The sequence below is a fragment of the Chlorocebus sabaeus genome, chromosome 21, assembly GCF_047675955.1.
Source record: "Chlorocebus sabaeus isolate Y175 chromosome 21, mChlSab1.0.hap1, whole genome shotgun sequence".
NCBI classification, from domain to species: Eukaryota; Metazoa; Chordata; class Mammalia; order Primates; family Cercopithecidae; genus Chlorocebus; species Chlorocebus sabaeus.
The window spans coordinates 131542158-131561782 of record NC_132924.1 but is presented as its reverse complement, the minus strand read 5'-3'; the positions used below and the strand labels follow the sequence as shown (position 1 = coordinate 131561782).

General features: G+C 43.4%; 1 protein-coding gene across 14 annotated transcripts in view; it reads right to left on the bottom strand.

Moving 5' to 3' along the window:
- Positions 1-19625, bottom strand: part of DYNC2I1 (dynein 2 intermediate chain 1) — a 114386-nt gene that overhangs the window by 9792 nt on the left and 84969 nt on the right. For all 14 annotated transcript variants that reach the window (XM_073009566.1, XM_073009576.1, XM_073009575.1 and 11 more), the window contains 4 exons: positions 18331-18391; positions 14709-14808; positions 14388-14519; positions 1893-2116 (listed from right to left, as the gene is read on the bottom strand). In XM_073009566.1, coding sequence (XP_072865667.1) covers positions 1893-2116; positions 14388-14519; positions 14709-14808; positions 18331-18391 — 517 coding nt within the window. The remainder of the gene's footprint in view (positions 1-1892; positions 2117-14387; positions 14520-14708; positions 14809-18330; positions 18392-19625) is intronic.

Genomic DNA, 19625 nt, shown 5'->3' with positions numbered 1-19625 from the left:
TCCTTTCAAACTACCCGTTTCTTCTTGTTCTGTTTCTCTGTCTAAACAGAGAAAAGTAACTGGACACTTTCTGTGTCAGGTACCTCTGGCTGCCCAACAGGAGAGAATGCCACCTCCTTCCAGAGCCTTTTCCTCTGTGGGAAGTAGAGGAACGTGGGCCCGGCTGCCACCTCCTTCCTGAGAGATGGACAGGGTTGACCCAGACATCCGGCACCGCTGAGGGGTTAGGGGAGCTCCCCAGGGCAGCCAGTCACTGGGGTCTCAGCTGGAGACTGAAGCCAGGGTCCCTAACACGTTCTCCTTCATGGAAAGCCGTGATGCCCTTAAGATGAGGCTCCAGAACGGAGGGCTCCCTAACCTGCTAATGACAACAAACATGCTCTCGACTGGGAGCCAGGCTTGGAGCCCATCACACACAGAGCTGGGGCTCCTGTGCTCGGACCCTCCAGTCCCCCGCCACGGCAGCACAGCCCACCTTGGAGCGTGTCACCCGCCCCTGCCCAGGCCCTGCTGCCCCCACCCAGATCCCATCTCCTAGGTCTCTGCCTGCCCCCTCAGCCCTGACCTTCGCTCGTGACCTCTTCCTCATCATCTGCCTCCACAGCACATTTCCCAGCACATTTCGGGAGCCCCTCGTTAACTCTGCTCATTGTCTGTCTCCACCAGGGAGTGAGAGATCTCAGGGTGCAGAGCCCCAGGCGTCAGGCACAGTTGGTGCTGGGTAAATGTGTTTATCCTGTAATGCAGGCACAAACACACTTTCTGGAATAATAAACTACAGGTATGTTGTGTGGTTATCTGCAAGTTACAGTCTGGATTTTCGTGTAATTTTTTAATAATCAGAATAATGTAAGTAAACCCAGGAATCAAACTAAATAAATGCAATTCTTAATTTCATTCAGATCTCACTGGGATACCCCCAACATTCTATTAAACTCTTATCTTTCCTTTACAAAAGGGCTGTGGGATTTCTCTCCCCAGGTCGACATGAACCCTCACAGTAGGAGGATTTATTAAAAAGAAATGTAAAATCTCAAGAAAAAAACACAGGTGAACAGACAAGCAGGGCCCAGGGAGAGCGCCTCATGATGAAAGTTTTCGTGAACACTTCTGCTGTGAAACAAGCAAAGCAACAAAGAACTACCTAACAGTGGTGTCGACGGGAGCGCGTCTGTCTTAATTCCATCAGTGACATCACGTGAACTGATGTGCACGCCCCAGCTGCGCTGGTCTGGCTGTGAGCTGGGAGCCCCTTGAGGGGCCTGGGCCGGAATGGCTTTAGTGTGGAGTCACGTGGATCATTAATTCCACGCGCTATCCCCTTTTCCCCCTTTAGACACTAGGGGAACACCTAGTACCTCGTTCAGACATTACAAACTTATAGTCCATAAGACTGGCAAAGGAACATAACTAAGAAGCTCTCACAAACTATCATTTCTTACTCACAGAATACTAATGATGGGGAAATACTGCACGATTCGATTAATCTATTAATCCAATAGACTACCTTGCGCTAAATATAAAATAATCACACTTTAGAGTGGTTTTAAAAATATTATTTAAATGCACAATCCAAGAGTGAACCCTCAGTAAACTGTGGACTCAGTGGTGGTGTGGAGGCAGGTCCGTGGTTCCACCTCACGTACCTCCGGCCAGGATGTGGGATAGGGGCTAGAAATCTCTGCCTTCCACTCAACTTTCTGTGAACCCAACACCGCTCTCAAAAACAGTATTTTTTAATTTTTAACTAAACATATTATTTAAATTTACATATGGCCACATCTTAAAATGTAGCAGCCTCATGCAAACATCAAAGAAGAAAGACCACAAGTGGCACCTGTGGCCAAAGCACCCCCTGCAACCAACAGCTGGTCCAGAACTTCCCCACTTGCCTGTTGGGGGAGAGATGCTGTTTGGCAACAGGACCCAGATCGCTCTGGAGGAGGTCCCAGATGTAGATGTTGGATGTGTCATCCTGCACCAGGAACACGGCAGGCCTGGTCGGGGACCACTGCAGGCCGGTGACTGCATGGCTGTCCGTGCTGCTGTCCCACTGCAGGAGCGGGAACGCAGAGCTCAGCTGGTGCAGCCTGATGCTTCCGTCGGAACAGCCGGCCTGTGACCAGGAAGGATGAACACTGCTGAGCATGGTCTTTTCCTTTCTTTTTTTGAGAAGGTCTCGCTCTGTCACCCAGCCTGAAGTGCAGTGGCACAATCGTAGCTCACGGCAGCCTCGACCTCCTGGGCTCAATCAATCCTCCTGCCTCGGCCTCCTGAGTAGCTGAGACTACATGCACGCACCACTACACCTGGCTTCTATATTGTTCGTAGAGATGAGGTTTCACTATGTTGCCCAAGTTGGTCTCGAACTCCTGGCCTCAAGTGATCCTCCTACATTGGCCTCCCAAAGTGCTGGGAGTACAGGTGTGAGCCATCATGCCAAGCCTCTTTTCTGCTTTTTTCTTAACTTGATCTCAGCAGCCAGATAAATTTTTCAGAGGATTGCTTTTCTTTAGTTTGTACTGCAAAAACATTAACTTGTTGTTTTCCAAACATAAAATTATTATATTGAATCTCTCCTCAAAAATTACAAAGGTGAGCACTGACCTGACTCCGACACGCTTTGTGTTTCTCTTCCAAAATGGCCAATAATCAACAGACCCAGTGAATATATAACACGTATTTATTTTTAACAAAGTTGAGTATCAGTGATTCAAGCATGGGCCATTAACGTTAGCTCCATGAAAATATGGCACCTTTTACAAAACTACATACATTTGTGTCAATAATATGGTTATATACTTCCCTTGGATTGAAGTTTTCATAAAATTAAACTGGTTTAATAAAAGACCAAATTTTTAGCTTTTAAAGAAAAGATAAATTTCTTTTTACTAAATATATTTTATCTTTCCCATATTCAAAAAAAAAAAAAAGAAAAAATCAAGAATGGGAGTAAAATTCTAAAATGAAATATAAACAAATTTAAAAACCTACATTCCAAATGAATAACATAACCACACAGAAAGGAGGGGCAGGAACCAGGCCACACAATTTCTGAACACCCCAGGAAATGGCGCTTTATACCCGAAGCCCAAGCAGAGCCCGGAACACAGGCTGCTCAGTGGCCTTCATCTCCCCAGGCACGAAGAGCTCTGTGTATTCCAAGAGTGAGCATGTGAACAGATAAAGTGCAGGAAGCATCCACCAGATCAATCGTCCTAATAACACCCTGTCTGAGAGTCGGGCACCGCCGTGGAGGAGGGAGACCCTGTCTGAGAGTCGGGCACCGCCGTGGAGGAGGGAGGCTGGGGGGACCGTTTGTTAAGCTGGAGTTGGAGATGAGGGTGCAAACTCACAGTGTGCGATGCCTGTCTATGTGGTTTACAGATAAAAGCAGGTATTCCGTGTGCTGTGTCTCTGAGCAGGCCCACAAGTATGTCAAACACTTCTTACTGCCCGGATCTTGGCTTCTAGATATTTCCTCCACTCATAAGAGCCAGAACTCTGAGGAGAAGTGGCTGGTTCAGGGCTCACAGGATGACATCAAAAGGATAAAGAGGCAGCTCGAAGGACAGCCACCGACCTAACCCAGAAAATTTGAGCAGCAAAATAAATACTGCTAGTAAATGATTATGACCTCTACTGAATAAAGTAAAAAGCAACGTGTCCACAACATGTAATAAATAGACACATACATCCATATACAGAGAAAGGAAAAGTCTTCCCCAACAGTAGAAAGCCAACTAGTACATGTAAAATTAACGGTGGGCTGGAAAATCACTACTTGCCAATCATCCTAATAATCAACTCAGGCGAGATTCATCCATGGATGCCGGAACTGGTGGTGAAAATCTAAGGAGTTTTGAGACGTTTACAAAGTGTCAGGGTATCTCCCCATGAGACACTTCATCAGTGGGACCACGGTAGTTCCACACGGTCAGAATTAGTGTTATGTGGGATGGTACAAACTGACGTCATGGGTCTCCCAAGGACACACATCACCCTGAGCTCCTCCAGCCAAGCACGAAAAAGCTGTGTCTGTGACGGACCGAAACCTCAGACAAGCTCAGGCTCAAGAACATTCTACAAAGTAACTGGCCTGTGCCCTTCAAAAATGTCAAGGTCATGAAAGACGGAGGAATTCAGTCTTTGACATCCAGATCAAGGGAGTTTAAAGAGACAAACCACTGAATGAGACACATGAACTGGGACATGATTTTTCTTACAAAGGACATTATCAGACAATCCATGCCATCTCCCTCCATCTACAGATTCAATAGCAGCTTTGTACCAGTGTGAACTCCCTGGTGACCGTGACTGCAATAGCTATGTGGGGATGTTCTTGCTTTTAGGAAACGCACGCTGAACTGTTTAGGGATGGAGTATCATGTCTGCAACCTCCCCTCCGACAGTGAAAATACGCGAACACCCAGAGAGAAGGAAGCCCACGTGGTGCTGCAGAGGGTGCGCAGGAAGCCTTTGAACTGCTCGTGTAACTTCTCTGTAAGCCTGAAATTGTGTCAGAATAAAAGCTTTTTTAAAAAAAGTCCACTCAGGCTGGGTGCAGTGGCTCACGCCTGTAATTCCAGCACTTTGGGAGGCCGAGGGGGGTGGACCACAATGTCAGGAGTTCAAGATTAGCCTGACCAAAGTGGTGAAACCCCGTCTCTACTGAAAATACAAAAACTAGCTGGGCATAATGGCTCAAACTTGTAATCCCAGCTACTTGGGAGGCTGAAGCAGGAGAATCGCTTGAACCAGGGAGTCGGAGGTTGCAGTGAGCCGAGATCACACCACTGCACTCCAGCCTGGGCAACAGAGCAAGACTCCATCTCAAAAAAAAAAAAAAAATCTATCCAATAACCATATGAAATGATTTGTTCCACATGGGCAGATAAGACTTTCAGAAAGCAGCGGTTCTGTTTTTTTCAGAAAGCTGAGATGCATGCAGGCGACCCAGTGCCTCCGGCGTGTGGGTGGAGGTCCTCTGGGGAGGGTCTAGAAACAGGCCAGGGCAGAACCTTCCAGAGGCCGGCCCAGACACCTCTGGAGGCTCCTACGCCTCCGGACTCAGGAACACCAGGATACACGAGTCCTTTGGAAACATCGTTCTTTCATGCATCTTCACAAAACATAAGATTTACTGATAATGTGTACGCTTTAGTCACAGAGGCAGGGTCTGGACCACATAGATTACTATCCAATAGAAATATAATGGGAACCACAAATAGGAACCACATATGTAATTTAAAATTCTCATTAGCAAGGTATGGTGGGGTGCACCTGTAATCCCAGCTACTCAGGAGGCTAAGGCAGGAGATTCACTTGAACCCAGGAGGCGGAGGTTGTAGTGAGCTGAGATTGTGCCACTGCTTGGGTGACAGAGGAAGACCCTGTCTCAAAAGTAAAAAAAAAAAAAAAAGAAAGAAAGAAAGAAAGAAAGAAAGAAAGAAAGAAAGAAAGAAAGAAAGAAAGAAAGAAAGAAAGAAAAATCCAGCAGCCACATTAAAAAGTAAAAAACAAACAAACAAACAAAAAACAAAAAAAGTTCTGGGCATAGTGGCATGCACTTGTAGTCCCAGCTACTCAGAAGGCTAAGGCGGGAGGGTGGGAGGACTGCTTAAGCCTGGGAGATTGAGGCTGTAGTGAGCTATGATCACGTCACTGCACTTCCAACCTGGGCAACAGAGCAAGACCCTGTCTCTAGAAATTTAAAAAACAAAAAAGGTAAAATGTTACTTCAAAATGCAATCAACAACAAAATTACCGTTTTTCATTGAGATAAAAATATACATCAGTAATTTACCATCTTTATAATTTTAAGTGCACAGTTCTGGGGTAATAAATACATTTATATACTTAGTTTTCTTTTCATCCACACTAGCTCCCCGCTTTCCTGACTTCTGGTAGCCACCATGCCACACTCGGTCTTCATGAGATTCACTGTTTCGGCTGCTATGTATGAGGGAGAACAAGTGGTATTTGTCTTTTTGTGCCTTAATTTCACATAATGGCTTCTAGCTCCATCTGCACTGCTGCAAATGACAGGGCTTCATTCTTTTTTACACCTGAGTAATATTCCATTGTGTATAGACCACGTTTTCCTTATCCATTCATCCACTGATGGGCACTTAGGTTGACACCATCTCTTGGCTATTGTGAATAGTGCCACACTAAATGTGAGTGCAGATATCTCTTTGATGCATTTATTTTCATTCTTGTGGATATACCCAGTAGTGGAATTCCCGGATAATATGGTGGTTCTATTTTTAGTTTTTTGAGGAACCTCCATACTGTTTTCGTAATGGCTGTACTAATTTACATTCCCAGCAGCAGTGTATGAGGGCTCCCTGTCTTTTTGATATGAGCCAGTTTAACTGCAGTGAGGTGATGTCATGTTGTGGTTTTGACTTGCACTTCTGTGATTAGTGATGTGGAGCATTTATTCATATTTCTGTTGACCATGTGTATGTCTTCTTTTGAGAAATGTCTGTTCAGATCCTTTGCTCATTTTAAAATCAGATTATTTATTTTTTACTATTGAGTTATTTGAGCTTCTTATATATTCTGGTTATGAATCCCATGTCAGATAAATAATTTGTAAATATTTTTGTTTCCTTTGCTCTTCAGAAGCCTTTTAGCAAGATGTAATCTCGACTGTCTACTTTTGCCTCCAGCTTTGTTCTTTTTGCTGAGGATTGCTTTGGCTATTCAGGATCTTTATTGATTCCATATACATATTAGAGCTTTTTTTTTTTTTCCTATTTTTGTGAACAATTTCATTGGTATTTTGATAAGGATTGCATTGACTCTGTAAATTGCTTTGGGCAGCACTGTCACTTTAATAATATGAATTCTACCAATCCATGAGCATGCAATGTCTTCCCATTTTTTGTGTCCTCTTCTATTTCTTTCATCAGAGTTCCAGTTTTCCTTGTATAGATCTTTCACATCTTTGGTTAGATTGATTCCTAGGTATTTTACGGTTTTGTTGCTACTGTAAAAGAGACTGCTTTCTTGATTTCTTTTTCAGATTGTTTGCTGTTGGCATATATACATGCTACTTATCTTTGTATATTGATTTTGTATCCTGCAACTTTACTGAATTTATGTATCAGTTCTAACAGTTTTTTTTTTGTTTGTTTGCTTTGGTGGAGTGTAGGTTTTTCTAGGAAAAGGTCATGCTGTCTGCAAACAAGGATAATCTGACTTCTTCCAGTCTGGATGCTTTTTATTTCCTTCTCTTGCCTAACTGCTCTGGCCAGGACTTCCAGTACTTTATTGAATGAGAGTGGTAAAAGTGGGCACCGTTGTCTTGTTCCAGCCTTTAGAGGAAAGGCTTACAATTCTTTTCCACTCAGTAAGATGTTAGCCATAGGTTTGTCTTAAACAGCCTTTATTATTAATATTTTGTGGTATGTTCCTTCTATGTCTATTTTGATGAGGGCTTTTATCATAAAGGGATGCTGACTGTTATCAAATGCTTTTTCAGCATCTACTGAAATGATGATATCCTTTTTGGTTTTGATTTTGTTAATATGATGTCTCATATTTATTCATTTGCATATTTGGAACCATCCTTGCATCCCTGGGATGAATCCCATTTGATCATGGTGAATGGATCTTTTTAACGTCTTGTGGCATTTGGTTTGCTAGTATTTTGTTGAGGATTTTTGCATCTATGCTCATCAGGGATATTGGCCTGTAGTTTTCATTTTCTGTTGTGTCCTTGTCTGGTTTTGGCATCAGGGTAATGCTGGCCTTGTAGAACGTTTCCAATTTTTTTTGATAGTTTGAGAAGTATTGGTATTAGTTCTTTAATTGTTTGGTAGGATTCAGCAATGAGGCCATCAGGTCCTGGGCTTTTCTTGATGGAAGACTTTTTATTACAGCTTCAATCTAATTAATCAGTATTGATTTACTGAAGTTTTCTATTTCTTCATGGTTCAATGTTGGTAGGTTGCATGTGTCCAAGAATTTATCCATTTCTTCTAGGTTTTCGAATTTGTTGGCTTACAGATGTTCATAATAGTCTCTAATGATTATTTGTATTTCTGAGGGTTCAGTTGTTGTATCTCCTTTTCGGTTTCTGATTTTATTTGGGTCTTCCCTCTTTTTTCTTAGTTATTCTAGCTAAAATTTGTTGATTTTGCTTATCTTTCAAAACCCAACTTTTCACTTCATTGATTTTCTGTAATTTCTTTGTCTCAATTTATTTCTGCTCTGAACTTTACTATTTCTTTCCTTCCACTAATTTTGAGTTTGGTTTGTTCTTGCTTTTCTCCTTCCTTGAGATGCATTGTTACATTGTTTATTTGAAGTCTTTCTACTTTTTTGGATGTAGGCATTTATTACTATAAACTTCTCTCTTAGTACTGCTTCTGCCATATCCCATAGATTTTGATATGTTGCATTCCCATTTTCATTTGTTTCAATAAATTTTTAAATTTCCTTCTTAATTTCTTAATTGACCCACTGGACATTCAGGAAGATGTTTAATTTCCATGTGTTTGTGTATTTTCCAAGGTTCCTCCTGTTATTGATCTCTAGTTTTATTCCATGGTAATCATAAAAGATACTCAATATGATTTCTATTCTTCTGAATTTGTATGGACTTGTTTGGGGCCTAAGATATGGGGTATTCTGGATGATGTCTCATGTGCTAGTGTAAACAATGCGTATTCTGCAGCAGTTCAGAGGAATATTCTGTAAATGTTAGGCCTATTTGGTCTAGTGCAGGGGTCCCCAACCTCTGGGCCATGGACCAGTACCAGACCACGGCCTGTTACGAACCAAGTCGCACAGCAAGAGGTGAGGAGCAGGCGAGTGAGCATTACCACCTGAGCTCCACCTCCTGTCAGATCAGTGGCAGCCCTAGATTCTCACCGGAGCATGAATCCTATTGCGAACTGTGTATGTGAGGGATCTAGGCTGCAGTCTCCTTATGAGAATCTAATGCCTGATGATCTGAGGTGGAATAGTTTCATCCTGAAACCATCCCCCAAACCCCTGGTTCAGGGAAAAATTGTCTTCCACAAAAACCAGTCCCTGGTGCCAAAAATGTTGGGGACCACTGGTCTAGTGTGTAGTTTAACTCTGATGCTTCTTTGTTGATTTTCTCTCTGGGTAATCTGTCCATTACTGAGAGTGGGGTGCTGAAGTACCCTACTATGATTGCATTACAGTCTATTTCTGTTTTAGATCTATTAATCTTTGCTTTCTATATTTGGGAGCTCTGGTGTTGGGTACATAGATACTTGTAACTGTTATATCCTCTTGCTGAATTGACCCCTATATCATTATATAGTAAATTGACCCATTATCATTATATATAGACCCCTCTTTGTCATTTTTTACAGTCTTTGATTTGTAGTCTAATTTATTTGATATGAGTATAGCCACTCGTGCTCTTCTTTGGTTTCTAGTTGTATGGAATATCTTTTTCCACCCTTTCACTTTTAGTATGAGTGTGTCTTTATAGGTGAAGTGAGTTTCTTGAAGGCAGCATATAGTTGGGTCTTGTTTCTTTATCCATTCAGCCATTCTATGCCTTTTAATTGGAGAATTGAGACCATTTACATTCAGTGATGTCATGGCTAAGTGAGAACATTCTACTGCCATTTTGTTTCTTGACTTCTGCTTAAGACTCCTCTCTTTCTTTGTTCCTTTCTGCCTGTCTTCCTTCTTTCTTCTAGTATGTTCTAATTTGTTGCTTTTTGTTTTGAATGAAGCTATTACAGGTTTTTGTATTGTGCTTATTTACTTAATTATTGAGATGGGATCTCATTCTGTGACCTAGACTGAAGTGCAGTGGCAAGATCACAGCTCACTGCAGCTTTGACCTCCCAGGCTCAATCAACCTTCCCTCGTCGGCCTCCCAAGTAGCTAGCTGGGACTACAGGTGGGCATAGGCACCATTACACCCAGTTGATTGTTTTTTGTGTGTGTTTGTTTGTTTGGGGTTTTTTGCAGAGATGAGGTCTCACTATGTTGCCCAAGCTGGTCTCGAACTCCCAAACCCAAGCAATCTTCCCACCTCAGTCTCCGAAAGTGCTGGGATTATAGGCATAAACCTGTGCACCCAGCCCTAAAACAAGTTATTTTAAAGAGATAACAACTTATCTTAGAATACAAATAAAGAAATAAAAACAAAGGAAACACCATGCAAAAAATTCTACACTTTAACCCTCTCACATTTTGACTTTCAGTTGTCTCGATTTATATATTTTTAAATTATTTATATCTTAAGAAGTTGCTATAGCTATTATTGTTTTTAACAGGTCTTTTGGGCTTCATACTAGAATTATGAGCATATTGTACAAATACAGTATTATAGTATTCTGGGTTTGTCCATGTATTTAATTATATGAATGGGTTTTATACCTTGATAAGTTTTTTGTTTTATTGCATGTTAGTATTTTTTTTTCTTTCAGATTGAAGAACTCCCTTTAGCATTTTTTTTTTTTTTTTGAGACGGAGTTTTACTTTATCGCCCAGCCTGGAGTGCAGTGGCACAATCTCAGCTCACTGCAACCTCTGCCTCCCACGTTCAAACAATTCTCTTGCCTTAGCTTCCTGAGTAGCTGGGATTACAGGAGCCTGCCATCACATCTGGCTAATTTTTGTATTTTTAATAGAGACATATTTCATCAAGTTGGCCAGGCTGATCTCGAACTCCTGACCTCAAGTGATCCACCCACTTTGACCTTCAAAGTGCTGTGATTACAGGCATGAGCCACCATGCCCAGCCTCCCTTTAGCATTTCTTGCAAGATGGGTCTGAGGATGGTGAATTCTCTCAGCTTTTGTGTATCTGGGAAAGACTTTAACCCTTTCTCATATTTGAATGACAGTTTTGCTGAGTACAGTATTCTTGGATGGCAGTGTTTCTCATTTACCACTTTGAAAATGTCACTCTCCTCCCTCCTGGCCTGTATGGTTTCCACCAAGATGTCTGTTGCCAGATGAACCAGAACTCCTTTATATGTTATTTGCTTCTTATCTCTCACTGCTTTTAGGATCTTCTCTTTCTCCTTGACTTTTGTTTGATTATTAAATACCTTGTGGTAATCTTATTTGGTTTGAATCTGTTTGATGTTCGCTGACCTTCCTATACCTAGATATCGACCTCCCTACCATTTCTTGGAATACATTTTCTAACCCTTGTTAGCTCCCTATTAAATACCAATAATTCTTAGATTTGGTCTTTTGTGGTTATTTTCTCTGTCTTGTAGGTAGTCTTCATTCCTTTTTGTTCTTTTTTTCTCCTCTGACTGTATATTTCCTTTCTTTTTTCCTTTTAGAAACAGCATTCGCTCTGTCACCCAGGCTGGAGGGCAATGGCACAATGAGGGCTCACTGCAGCCTTGGCCTTCCAGGCTCAAGTGATCCTACTGCCTCAGCCTCCATTTGCCTCCACATGCCACCATTCTTGGCAAATTTTTAAATTTTCTTATAGAGATAGGGTCTCCCTATGTTGCTCAGGCTGGCTCAAGAGATCCTCCTTCCTTGGCCTCCCAAATGCTGGGATTACAGGCATGGGTCACTGCACCCAGCCTTGATTGTGTATTTTCAAATAGCCTGTTTTGAGCTCACCAATTCATTCCTCTACTGAATCTACTCTGCTGCTGAGAGCCTATAATGAATTTCTTCAGTTCAGCAAATATCTTTCTCAGTTCCAAGATTTGTTTGATTTTTAAATTATTTTAATCTCTTTGTTAAATTTCTCTGATAAATTTCTGATTTGCTTTTCTGTGTTGTCTTGGAGATCACAGAGTTTCCTTAAAATTGCTCTTCTGAATTCTTAGAGAGCTCACAAATCACTGCCTCATTAGGTCAGTCACTGGATTTTTGCTTTGTCCTTTTGGGGAAGTCATAGTTCCCTGTTCGCTGCTGTTTCTTGTCGGTGTATGTCTGTGTCTTTGCACTGCAGGATTATTTATTCCAGTTTTCTCTGTCCAGCTTGTTTTGGTTTTTATTGAATATATTTACTTAGCAAATCTTCACTGCTAGGTTGCTGCCTCCCTTTCAGCTATAGGTGTCACCTTAAGACGAGGTTCACCTTAGCTGTATTTAGTGATTGAGGGAGGCCTGTCCCAAATGAGGGAAGCCTCAAATGGTTTGTCCTGACAGTGTCAGGGTTCGTGTTCAGAAGACCTGTGGAACAAACCTTCTGGAGCATGGTATTGTGAGTGGCCAGTCTGATTGAGTGCCTCCTTTGGCTGAGGTACAGAGTTTCCAGGGCTGGGGACAGTAGTCCCGCCTCCCAGCTTTGTTTCTGAGTGGCCTCAGGGGTATTTCTCCCTTCGGGCACTCGAGATGCTCTCCATGGGCCAAGCAGGGACAGGGCACCCAAGAAAGTAGAGAAACTGGTTGTCCACCTCACTTTTACTTTCTCCAGATAGAAACCATGAGTTAAGGGGAGATTTTCCATGCACTTGGTGCCAGGCCAAATAAGGGGGAAGGGACATTGTGGATATGGAAGCTGAGTTCTCCTCCCATTTGCTTGGAGCTTTTCTACTCTCTGTGGTCCTAGGAACTGTGTTGTCTTCACACTTGAGCTCTGAGTTCTTACTGGTGAAGATCTTGGTGCTATGTATTTGGTTTTAGTTTTTTGTGGGAAGAGAAGTCATAAAAAGCTCAAGAGCTCTACACTGGAAGTCGCCAACAACAAAATTGTTAATGAGACTTTTTTGTTTTGTTTTTAGATGGAGTTTTGCTTTTGTTGCCCAGGCTGGAGTGCAATGGCACTAGCTCGGCTCACCACAACCTCCGCCTCCTGGGCTAAAGTGATTCTTCTGCCTCAGCCTCCCGAGTAGCTGGGATTACAGGCATGTGCCACCATGCTGGGCTAATTTTGTATTTTTAGTAGAGACGGGGTTTTGCTATGTTGGCCAGGATGGTTTTGAACCCCTACCTCAGGTGATCCACCTGCCTGGGATGCCCAAAGTGCTGGGATTACAGGCGTGAGCCACCGTGCCCAGATAACTTTGTGTTTTTAGTAGAGATGGGGCTTCTCCATGTTGGTCGGGCTGGTCTCGAACTCCCAACCTCAGGTGATCCGCCTGCCTCAGCCTCCCAAAGTGCTGGGATTGCAGGCGTGAGCCACCATGCCTGGCCTAATGAGACATTTTACATTCTTTTATTGACACTAATTCTTCAAAATTTGATGTGTATTTCACACCTCCAGCACATCCCAGCCTTGCCTGGCCACATTCTAGGCTCTCAACAGCCACAGGGGGATGTTACTCAGCAGCTAAATGCGTCTTTGGAAATACAAAGATACATGAAATACCATCTCCACCCTCAACAACCTTATAGTTTATGTGACTGACATATAAACATAATTTATAATGTTTTAAGTACTATAAGAATAGTGTGAATAAGTAACAATCTTTCCCCTCAATCTCAAGTACAGGGAAATTTGTAAATACTAGTGAGAGAAGGAGATATCTGAGCTATAATTTAATGCCTTGACTATTGTATAACTCTTAACTATCACATTTAATCATGTATAAAGTTGTTTAATATTTTGCCTTCTGTCCTATCTTACCCCAACCAACCCACAGACTGACCTTGGAGTCTACAGGACAATTGTGACTAGGGTGAGCTGGGCAGACACCAGGCCCTGGAAGGAAAGAGAGTGAGCAGCTCACACCCACACACACATGTCCTGCAGCATATGAGTGCAGCGCGGGGATTGCTGCCCTCCCGACGGCCATCCCTGGACTTTCAGGGTAAAGACTCTGAACAATTTATTCCTATTGTGTTAAACAGTAAAAGAACACAGGCAAAAATTCTCACACTAAGAATTTCTTCACACTTTTGGCTGTAGCATAGGTTTTGGTATTTGATATTCTCTGTTAAATTCTAACTAACTTGTAATCGAACCAAATATTACTTGAGAGTTTAATTTCTACATAGGTTTTGTTTAAACTTTGTTATTAATTTCATGTTTCTCCTTTCTAAACCACTGACACCCCATAAATGATCAATCAGTGGTCTAGTTCTAAACCACTGACACCCCATAAATGATCAATTAGTGGCCTAGTAAATGATCAACTTTTAAAATTTTCCAGTGGCTCAACTGCAAGTGTTACGCTGCCCAAATAGGCAGAGTATCATTAAAAATAATTGGTAAGCCTAGGCAACCCAGGGAGACCTCGTCTCTACAAAAAAACATGTATTTTTTAATTAGCCAGGTGTAGTGGTGTGCACCTGTGGTCCCAGCTACTTGGAGGCTGAGATGGGAGGGTCACTTGAGCCCAGGAGTTCAAGGCTGCGGTGAGCTACGATCACACCACCGCACTCCAGCACAGATGACAGAGCAAGACCCTGTCTCAAAAAAAGAAAAAAAGAATTGGTGCTTTAAAAAACAAACTTTCTTACCAAAAATATTGGTTCTCCAAATGGTGAAAAATCAATGACATTAACTTTTACTGGCCTTATACCACGTTGCTGAGGTTTGAATAGTTTGGGAGCCACTCTCAAATCTTGTCTTGTGCCATGGCTTATGAGACCCTGTGAAAAAGAAGCCCAAGAGTGACTAAGAAGTGCATTAGATACGAGATTGGATGCAGTAACTGTTTCTCAAACAATCTGAACTTTATAAAAGCAAAGAGTAAGTTAATCCTAAATCAAGATATTTATCAGGTAACTCAGGAAAAGAAGGAAAATGAGTAATAGTATTAAATTTAAAATACTACTCACCATGTCTGTGCCAACAATGAAGTGATTAGGGTCTGAAGGCAGAAATTTAACATTCAGTGTTTGTGTAGTCCCCCAAAATTCATTATCTTTATGGGAAAGACTGAAAAAATAAAGTAACAAAGATGAACAGATGGATTGTTTTCAAACTTTAAAAATAAGATGGTATCACCACTGATTTGCACTATAATACATCATTCGATGTATAACAGGCCATGTCACATTCCTCTGGTTTAGCCACTCTTTGTTTCCATTTTTTTCTGCTACTACACTCTTGATAGTTTTTTCAGATTTATCCTTCTGTTCACTAATTCTTTCTTCAGCTATATATCTAATCGGCTATGTAACCATTCACTTGGTTGTAAATTTCAGAGATAACAGTTTCATTTCTAGACATGTCTTTTAGATTGTACAACTGTCTCAAGTTCTTAAGTGTGTGACTCTTACTTTTTACACCAAGGTACACTGTTTCTTCATGCTTGTAGTTGTGAACTCATCTGCAGCAGACTGCTTCTCATGAGAATCCTGTGAGCCCCCACTTGCAAACTATCTTTACCCACCAGGAGGTTTTGTGTCTACTTTAACTATGAACCCACTGAGGCCACTGGTCTAGAACTGTGATGTTAACATCTCAGCTTGTAGGTTGCCATACATACACTCAGCTTAGGACTTCAAGCTCTTCCAAGCTCCTCTGTCTTCTCTTGGCTGTGGTGAGGCTTTCTGAATTTCCCTATCACTGCAGGAGCAGTGAGTTTGAAAGTCCTGTGCAGGGGTCTCAGTTCTACCTCCTTGCCTCAGGCAAACCCAATGCATCACCTGTTTCTGCATGGGCTCAAGCCCCAGAGACAGCTCAGAAGGTCTGAGATAGCCTGGGCTTCACATCCAGCCTCCAAGCAATCACACAGCAGCTCAAAAGCTTATGACACTAACTTTAAGCTCTCTCCTGTTTATGGCATTTAGAGATTTTCCTTTCCTTTTAAAAACTATACTTAGTTTTATTTTTTCCTTTATATGGCCTATGTATTTGTAACAGAGAGATGCCCACAATTGCTCCATCTGCCACACCCACATCATCAAAGTCAGCATGTGGCCGTGCTATCAGCCTCCTTTCCAATGTTCTCTTTCTGTCCACATTCAGGACTGCAAATGTCACCTCTTAGTTGATGACTCTCAAATCCTTACCTCCATCTGAGGTTTCTGCTATGGAGGCCCCTGGTTCCTGGGCATCTCCACGGGCACCACAAGCTCAGCCTGTCCTCACTGGACCACACTGGGCTGCTCCCATCCCTCCCCACTCTTATTCTCACCTAGCAAATGGTGCCCAGTCACCAACCAGACATGCTGGTGGAGCCAGAGGCCAACCTAGGCTCTTCCCTCCCACCGCTCCTATAATCGATGAGCTGCTGGGTTTTTTAAGTTCTACCCCTTTAGCCTCTATACCTGTGATGCTGCCTCTGTTCAGATCCTGGTAGTTCACGTCAGTCACTCCAGAAGCCACCTAATGGCTCTCGCTGACTCCAGCCTCCCTTCCTCTGTTCCCAACTTACACCGCTACCACACTGACCCATCTACATCACAGACAAGATGCACCACTCCTCGGCTCAACATCCTGCAATGGCTCGTGGCCACCTTTACACTAACGTCCACACCCTTTAGCACAGAAGACAGACTCCTTAGGGCCTGCCTCACCTGTCTCCCTCAACATCAGACCCACTGACAGCTCCAAATGTGCCTCTGGGCACCCCCAGGTGCTGCTCCCTCTGACCATCTAACTCCATCTCAAAGGCCCAGCTCAGTCTTTGCCTCCTTAAGATGTCCCCATTGCACTCCATCCCCCAAGCTGCCTCCATCCTTTGAGCTCCCACAAGCCCTGTGCACATCCTGACACCACACTTGTCTTCTGCACGATGACCCTGGTGGACGGGGCCCAGCTGCAGGGGTGGTGCAGGCAGAGCCGTGGGACCTGCTTCCCCGCAGGCAATGACCTCCCGGGCACACTCACGCTCAGTGACTGACGGGATATGGGGTATAAATCCCAGCCACATGATTCTGGGAGGCCATTCCAGCTCAGAACTCCCGGGTCCTGGGGAGTCAGCTGTGGGGCCTGCCTCACAGCTCAGCTCCTCCTCTCAGCCCCATTCTGCCTCCTCGCCACCCTTTCCCAGGCAGTGAGCCCAAGGAACTCCCTGAGAAGTATCCTCACTCTGAACTCCCCTGCTGAGCCTTCTTCCTGGGAAAGCAGGGAGCCCCCGCTGCAATCACATAACGTTCACTCGTCTGCCTCCTTCTCGGAGCACTTTGAGGGAAGATGCTCCCCACTAGTGCTACAAAGCCTGGCACATAGAATAAGCTCAATATGGTTGGTTGAGCAGAGTCTGAGGGAACATTTATTATGCGTGGATCTCAGGAAGACACTGCTAAGAGTTTTTGGGTATGAAAAAACCCAAACGTCGGACACATTACACACTTTCCTTCAAAGAGTGTGTGTGCAGTTAAGTACAGGAGAAGCTGATAATTAAAGATAAATACAATGCACAGTATAAAGCGGTAAGGACCCTAGCAGAGATAAAAAGTCGTAAAGAAACTCAACAGGGGAACTGCAAAGGCTGCAGGGGTCAGGGGCTCGCTCAGGAACCATGTACGTTTGGCTCTGCAATACAGTAAATGACTTTTTAAAATATAACTCTCTTTCATAATTAGTTGTAATTACTAATTACAACTGTAGTTGATTTAAAGTCTCCAAGCATGCATGAATTCATTAACACAACCCACAGGTTTTCTGATTAGGAAGAACCAGGCCCAAAAATTTTTCAAGGGTAATTCACATGTTGATAGTTGACCCGAGTGCAGTAAACGATAAGAAGAGATACTTTAAGAAATAAATTAACATAAAACATATAAATACCACAAACAATATTTATACATTTGTGAAGAATTTTTATGTCATATTAAGTTACGTGAGTAAAAGCAGAAATCTAAATCCCTGAATAACACTTTTTATCAATGTCTCCGGTTCCTGAAACTTTTAAGTTTGGGGTGGCATGAAAACTGAAGAATAATTATATAGGACCAATTTAAAAGACAGAAAATCACCTCTACTTAAAGACAAAATGTTAGCTCTACACCTGGAAGCTGCATCTATTACATTCACTCATTATAATAGACTAACAAAGCCAGGTGCGGTGGCTCACACCTGTAATCCCAGCACTTTGGGAGGCTGAGGCATGTTGATCACCTGAGGTCAGGAGTTTGAGACCAGCCTGATCAGTATGATAAAACCCCGTCTCTACTAAAAATACAAAAATTAGCCAGGCATGGTGGTGGGCACCTGTAATCCCACCTACTCAGGAGGCTGAGGCAGGAGAATCGCTTGAACCAGGGAGGCAGAGGTTGCAGTGAGCCGAGATTGCGCCACTGCACTCCAGCCAGGGCAACAAGAGCGAAACTCCATCTCAAAAAAATAGAAAAATAAAAATAATAGACAAATAAAACAGTAAAAAAAACAATGTGAGAAAATGGACGTCTTCATCGCAAAAGCTCGTCATTTACCATATATGCAATTCCCCAGTGTTATTTTCCTTCTAGGTCTTTGTGAAATAGTGAAGTGTTTTCCCTCACATCTTACCTGTCACCCAACTGGATCAGAGCACTATGTACCAGCTTGACCCTCCCTCCAGGCATCAGGCCTAAAAAAAAGATGAACCAAAATCAATGCACCTTTCAATAGAAGCTAAATCAAAATCTAGTTAGAGTTGCCTGGAATCATTTTTCATTGCTTAAATATCTGTGTTACGAAATAACATCAAATGCAAATCAATACACAGCATCCCTTGCGTCCTCTGGGTGAGGTTCACGTATACTCTCTTAGAAGAAGAATCAAGAATTCGCAGTTCAAAGTCTTATGGGAAGAAAGATTGTAGAACCATGATCTGAGAGCCTTTATATCTTTAGATCTGATAAAATAAGGGCAGTAAGCAATCCGTACATGTGTATGAATGTACATACACTAAACAAGCCTTAAACCACAGCAGCAAACGCTGCCCTGTGAATGTCTACCGAGGCTCCAACGCCTACAGGAAAGTTGCAGGACCTCTCCTTCCACCATCCCAGCGACTCAGAAATCTGCTGGTCTCCGGGCAGAACGTACAGGAGGCACAGTGGCTCCTCAGCCAAGTGCATCTGGCCTCACTCTTTGTTCCAGCAGCTTCTCCAGCTTCCTTCTCAAACAACACAGAGCCACGGCTCTGAGGCCTGACTGCTTTTCTTTTCCTTCCCTGAAAGCATTCATGGCTACAGCTCTGGCTCCTTGGCCATCCACTGGTTTTGCCTCCTATGTCTGCTCCCAATATCACTTTCCCTCTAAAACTACCGCAAGGAGAAAAACTAGAAATCTATGGATGTTAAAACCCAAATTCTGGGTAAGGCATTACCTAGAACTCTGGGGGCAGGTGAATTAAAAGCAGATAGAAATAAACCCAATCTGCAGCTGGGCCGGGTCCCTGTAGCTGCTGCGTATCTCCTGCCACTCACAACCACAGTGAAGAAGGGTCAACGCTGCCATTCACAAATGTGAAGCTTCCTGGCACACCCCCCACCTGGCATCTCGGCTCCCACACCACCGGCCGTGGGCAGCTTTTCTGGCTGGGTCCTCCCACTGGCCCCTACATGCCATAGCCCACAGGCAGCCTTTCTGGCCAGGCCCTTTCCAGCTGGGCCCCTACACACCATTGCCCACGGGCAGCCTTTCTGGCCAGGCCCTTTCCAGCTGGGCCCCTACACACCGCCACCCATGGGCAGCCTTTCTGGCTAGGCCCTCCCACTGGCCCCTACACGCCACTGCCCACGGGCAGCCTTTCTGGCTGGGCCCTATTGCTGGGCCTCTGCTCCAGGAAGTCCACCGCCAGTCGCCCTCTCCCGGAC